At 42.8% G+C, this 6,000-nt stretch overlaps 1 protein-coding gene across 1 annotated transcript in view; it reads right to left on the bottom strand.

Moving 5' to 3' along the window:
• Positions 1-300: 300 nt before the first annotated feature.
• The window catches only part of LOC126334844 (ATP-binding cassette sub-family C member 4-like), a 170,103-nt gene continuing 164,403 nt past the window's right edge, over positions 301-6,000 (bottom strand). Inside the window, exons 24-25 of the mRNA XM_049997511.1 lie at positions 862-972; positions 301-756 (exon numbers count right to left, since the gene is read on the bottom strand). Coding sequence (XP_049853468.1) covers positions 694-756; positions 862-972 — 174 coding nt within the window. The 3' untranslated portion in view covers positions 301-693. The remainder of the gene's footprint in view (positions 757-861; positions 973-6,000) is intronic.

Below are 6,000 nucleotides of genomic sequence, written 5' to 3'. Positions count from 1 at the left end.
AAATGTTATCTAGGTAAGTTTTAAATAAAATTACCAGCTTCTTCTCACGTAATTTACGTAAAACATTCTGCGCTCACATGAGCCAGTGATTACCATTTCTCACAGTTTTTAGTTCTCATTTTCTGCATCTTTACCTTTCATGTCTTTTGTCCATTTCCTTTACTATCACCTGAAATTAATCTACTCACCCTTTGCGTCAAATAATTTCCGCCTGGGTCTCAGTAACATTAAAACCGCTAATTTACTTACTTATCACAAAATGAAACTGAAATTAATAGTCAAATTATTTGGTTTCTGAAATGTGTAATTAGCGAACCATGTAAATACCAAGTGTGTAACATTTTACAAGTATCACTTCAAACTCTTTGTGCCTACAGCGATTGTTTAGCAGTAATGGGAACCTCATTGCCAGGAAGATCATTTGATATCGCTCTTCGGAACCGTTAGAGGACATCTTATTACCAGCTTCTGAGCCAGGCATTCTCTTTGCTGTGCTACGACAGAACTGTAAAACGCATCTTGTCTTCAATAACACAGTTCTCACGAAATAAATCCCGCTCTCCATAAGTCACTGAGATCAGTGGTAGTTATCACTTTCTCAATAGACGCTCGGATATTCTTACTGAGATACAACGTTGAAGCAAAATATGTAAGACACACGAGGGCCTGAAGAAGGAAGTCACGTACTAGGATTCACAGCACTGTAATTTGTTCTTCTTCCAAGTCTTCCTGTAGACCGTGTAATTCGTTGTAGCTCTGAAAAAAACAAAAAGTACCTTTGTACGCGTTGGTCTCACGAATTTTAAGAAATCACTGCACATTTACGTAGACAAAAAATCGTCTGCCCAATAAGACTCTCACCTGCTTCGCAACACCTCTTAGCTGTTCTCCCATTGCAGTGCCCGTTTCTTCCACAAGTCTGGACAGGAAGCCAGATGGATTTCTCAGCAGTATATGTGGATGGTCGTATTCCTGGAATATGGTGTTATTATATTATACAAATTCTGACAAGGTCGAAGCAATGAACCATTGGCTGAAGAGACCAGCAGTATTTAACGCATTTGTTTCATGAAACAAGATCGGAATACAAATTTGATGATGCAAGAATTGTTTTGATAAGGCAAGATCACACAGTCGAAAACTGTCTTGAATAGTCTGGCTATTTGTGAAATCTACCGACCTACTTCCAGCGGAAACGTCTGATTTCTGATTTTATACAAGAAACACATGACCTTTTACACCTCGTTATCGATAATTTGTGTGTTGCTGAGTAATATTTTTGGTGCCGTTTCATTCATTAAAATATAAATTAAAGGAACAATACACATACCTCAATATTTAACAACCACAAACTTACGATAAATGTGTGCATTTCTGCTATAGCGGTGTCCAATAGCTGTTACACTATTGCCCCCTATATCGACCCGATGCAGACTTAATGTTTAATGGACTGTTGACACACACACTAGCAAATCAAGACTTTGCAGCGAATTATAGTACACAGCCCCGGGTGATCATCGACTACAGTTTGCACGTTAGGCAAATCATGTGACGTTGAAAGGGAAGTCGACTATCGTCATGTCTGACAAAACTAGCCATATACAGGACCACCACGGTTAATCCGTCACTGCTAAAACTGTACATGATGGTGTTACCACACCCACACACATACATCGTAAGCCATGGTACTGCGTTTGACAGTTCATACCAACATCAGTGAACATCTACCTTATTCATTTCGTGCATGGTTGGAATCGAGCGAAAAATGGTTGTCTATATGCCTCAAACGCACACTAATCTATCTTATTCGCATGATCGCTGCGTGACACATAGACTATGATAGAGACAGCACAACTGTTGCATAGTTTCTAGTGAAGAATGGTTCTTTAGCCAACAGGTTTCAGGGTTCCGCGAGAGAGAGTTCGCCTATTCTTCGAAAGATTTCTACTTGAGCTCCATTAGGATCTTCATTACAGTTTCGTATGACACTTAACAGTCACAATAGTGCATTTCTGATGTGAAATCTTGACATGTCTGCTGTCAAGGCTTTTTGATAGGTATTCCAAACTTCTAACATTTGGTTCCACAACCATCTACATCTACATCTACATGACTACTCTGCAATTCACATTTAAGTGCTTGGCAGAGGGTTCATCGAACCACAATCATACTATCTCTCTACTATTCCACTCCCAAACAGCGAGCGGGAAAAACGAACACCTAAACCTTTCTGTTCGAGCTCTGATTTCTCTTATTTTGTTTTGATGATCATTCCTACCTATGTAGGTTGGGCTCAACAAAATATTTTCGCATTCGGAAGAGAAAGTTGGTGACTGAAATTTCGTAAAAAGGTCTCGCCGCGACGAAAAACGTCTATGCTGTAATGACTTCCATCCCAACTCGTGTATCATATCTGCCACACTCTCTCCCCTATAACGCGATAATACAAAACGAGCTGCCCTTTTTTGCACCCTTTCGATGTCCTCCGTCAATCCCACCTGGTAAGGATCCCACACCGCGCAGCAATATTCTAACAGAGGACGAACGAGTGTAGTGTAAGCTGTCTCTTTAGTGGACTTGTTGCATCTTCTAAGTGTCCTGCCAATGAAACGCAACCTTTGGCTCGCCTTCCCGACAATATTATCTATGTGGTCCTTCCAACTGAAGTTGTTCGTAATTTTAACACCCAGGTACTTAGTTGAATTGACAGCCTTGAGAATTGTACTATTTATCGAGTAATCGAATTCCAACGGATTTCTTTTGGAACTCATGTGGATCATCTCACACTTTTCGTTATTTAGCGTCAACTGCCACCTGACACACCATACAGCAATCTTTTCTAAATCGCTTTGCAGCTGATACTGGTCTTCGGATGACCTTACTAGACGGTACTTGATTTCCTTAGGATCATCACATTTTTCCAGGACCTTCCCATAAAATTTAAATTTGCTCTCAGCCTTTGCTGTTACCGAATTTACGAGTTCATCCTTTTCCATGTCGGTTATTAAGGATACTTCTAAATGGGACCCCAAAGTTTGCCATCGAGCTGTGTGCGCGTAAGTTTTCTATCGCGTACATCGATTATCGATAGCTGCGGCTCTGCTTTTCATGTCATTGGTGTTGTCTAGGAACGAGACCACACCATACCGCGGGGTGGCGGGCCGATGGATGGTCTTGTTCCGATTTAAGGACGTGCGCTGGCTGGTTTAGGGGGACAGCTGAATTGACTGACTGTGGCGCTCGGTGCCGTTGGTGACATGCGTCCTCCGTGGCATGTTTTCCCTGTGTGCTTACGGTTGAATACGAAGGAAATTATCGTCTGGTCTCGGTTTCGTTGCAGTCAGTCAGTGATATGGGTTCGAGCAGCCTAACACCTTACACATTTGCGGCGCTAAGTGGAGCATGTAATTATCTTATTGTCTGAAAGCAGTTAGATTGTTAATAGTGAAGATCGGATTCGGAATTATCGTAAGGTTTCTGACTGTTCCTCAAAATTCCGTGCTTTCCGGCTTCTTGGTTACGAGCACCTTGTGCTATCTGACCGTTTTACAAGGCTACTTAAGTTATTCAAATTTTTTCGCTGTACTTGATGCTACGCATTGTGAGTCGTTGTGTGGCAGTGAAAGAATTTAAATGTCAGGTTAAGCGCACGAATATTCGGCTATCATGGTTTATGTGACATACGATGTTATTTGATGCTTTCTTCTGTGCTATGTCGATCCAGTAGCAATTGGTATTTAATTTCTCGTTTCAAGAGCACCATTCCCATGACCGGCACACCCTATGGTAAATCTACAACAACACTATACTCAACAAGCCACCTAATGTTGTGCAGCAGATGGTATTTCTTGTGCCGATATCTGAGCCCCCTAACATGTTCTACTAGCGAAGGTGCATGGGAACAATGATTATCGGTGAGATTCCGTATTAGCTCAAATTTCTCGAAGGGATATGGGTCTGTTATTTTGTATGTAACATGTGTCTTTCTTCTTTTTTGTGTGTTGTTCTGTTTTATGTCCGTCAGTAGAACACTGTTGCGCGGCTGTTCGGTGTTAGGCTTGTACAATGATCTGCCAGAACATTATTATCACCGTTAAACCCTCCCAGGTGGCAGCAGTGTCACCTGGCGAGGAACGACTGCGTCAGACACACGTATCAGTGAGCGTGCTGTCCGTGTGTAGAACGGGGCAGGCGCGTAATCTAAGTTCCACCGCGGAAGATTGTGATGGCCCGGAGGCTCAGCACGAGCATTTCGGAAACTGCACTATTAGTCGGGCGTTCGAAGAGTTCTGTAGTGAGTGTCATCAACAAGTGGCGAAAGTAACGTGAAACCACGTCCGGATGTCGTGGGGTAGGGCGGCCATCACTCTTTATAGACATCAGACATTGTAGGTTGGGCAGACTGGTAAAAAAGGACGGATTGCGAACTATGGCGAACTAACATCAGACTTTAATGCTGTGTGAATACACGGTGCACCAAACACTACTAACGATGGACCTCCGCAGTCCAGGATCTATGCATGAGCCAATGTTAACACCACGACATCGGTACCTATGACCGAAATGGGCATGTGACCATCAGCACTGGGTGTTGCCGCAGTGGCAGAGCGTTGCGTCGTCTGATGAATCCCGATACTTTTTTCATCATACCGATGAGAGGGCCCAAATCCGTCTAGGGGAACAGCACCTTGATACCTGTACTCTGGGATGGAGACAAGCTGCCAGGGGAACATTCCCGTGGGCATCCACGGGTTCAATGGAGATCTGCAAGGCACCATGACGGTCAAGTGGTATCGTACAGTGGTTCACGAACGCCACTTGATGATGATTATATTTCCCGACGTTAGTTGCATTTTTCAACAAGGTAATGTGCCATGTCACAAGGCCACGAATGTGATGGAGTGCTTCAAGAAAAACAGCGGCGAGTTCCAATTGATGTGCTTGCTCCCCCCCCTCCCCCCCCCCCCCAAATAGCGAGATGTGAACGCGATGGAACACATTTGGGTTGTGATTGAAAATGGCGGCAGAGCTCATTGCCACCGCCCCGTAATTTACAGAGACTGGGTGACTTGTGTTTGCAAATGTGATGCCAACTCCCTCAAGCGACCTAACAAGGCCTCAGTGCTTCCATGCCACGAATCGTCGCTGCCGTTATCCTGTCCTGGACATACTTGCTATCAGGTACGTGACCATAATGTTCTAGCTGATCTGTGTATCGGTTGTTATGTCCGATGGAAGTACCTAATCCACGGCTATTGTTACTTAGTACCCACGTCGCTAAGTTGGTACTCGCTAGTATTCCCCTCGTAAGACATAGATTTCCTCTTCCTGCTTTGCGTTAATGTTCTCTTATTCCGTTTAATGCTTCTGCAAAGAATTGTTACAATCTTTGACGGTTACGTCGATCGCTGGTTCTCATTTGTCACAATTTCACTAGTAAAATCCGATTCATTTGGTTTTCTGCTTTGGTATACGCCCTATAAGTTACGTGATACGCAAGCTTTTGTGAACCCCAGATGTGTTAATGAAGTTTGTTATGTTGTAGGCAGTATTTAGGATCAATGCCACAAGTGGATTGTACGTGTGTGATACTGTATCCTCTCTACGCCCAGTTAGTCCGGTTCATGTGCACGAGCCATTCTGATGTGCCTGAAGGCACTGGATCATTAGGTCTATTTGTTCATTGATTTGTATTGTTTGGTTGCGGAGTAATATGCCTTATTATAATTTGGTAACTGATTATTATCTTTTATTCATTTTCATTAAGTTGATACTTGCACTGTTAATTGGTAATGTTTTTCCGGTGCCTTTTGTTTTTAGTGTAAGCTTTCCGGTATACCCATTTGTAATATTCTAAACTTGTACTCCGTTGACTAGAAGCACTTGTGAATGAGTACCATGTAATTTTTTTATTAAAGTGTTACGAAGACTTTCACCTTCACCACATGTAATTCTGTTATCAGTGTTTCATGAATTTTATTGTCCGTGGGTACTTTTTTT

Source organism: Schistocerca gregaria, chromosome 2 (genome assembly GCF_023897955.1).
Source record: "Schistocerca gregaria isolate iqSchGreg1 chromosome 2, iqSchGreg1.2, whole genome shotgun sequence".
Lineage (NCBI taxonomy): Eukaryota > Metazoa > Arthropoda > Insecta > Orthoptera > Acrididae > Schistocerca > Schistocerca gregaria.
This window is presented reverse-complemented; position numbering and strand designations above follow the sequence as displayed.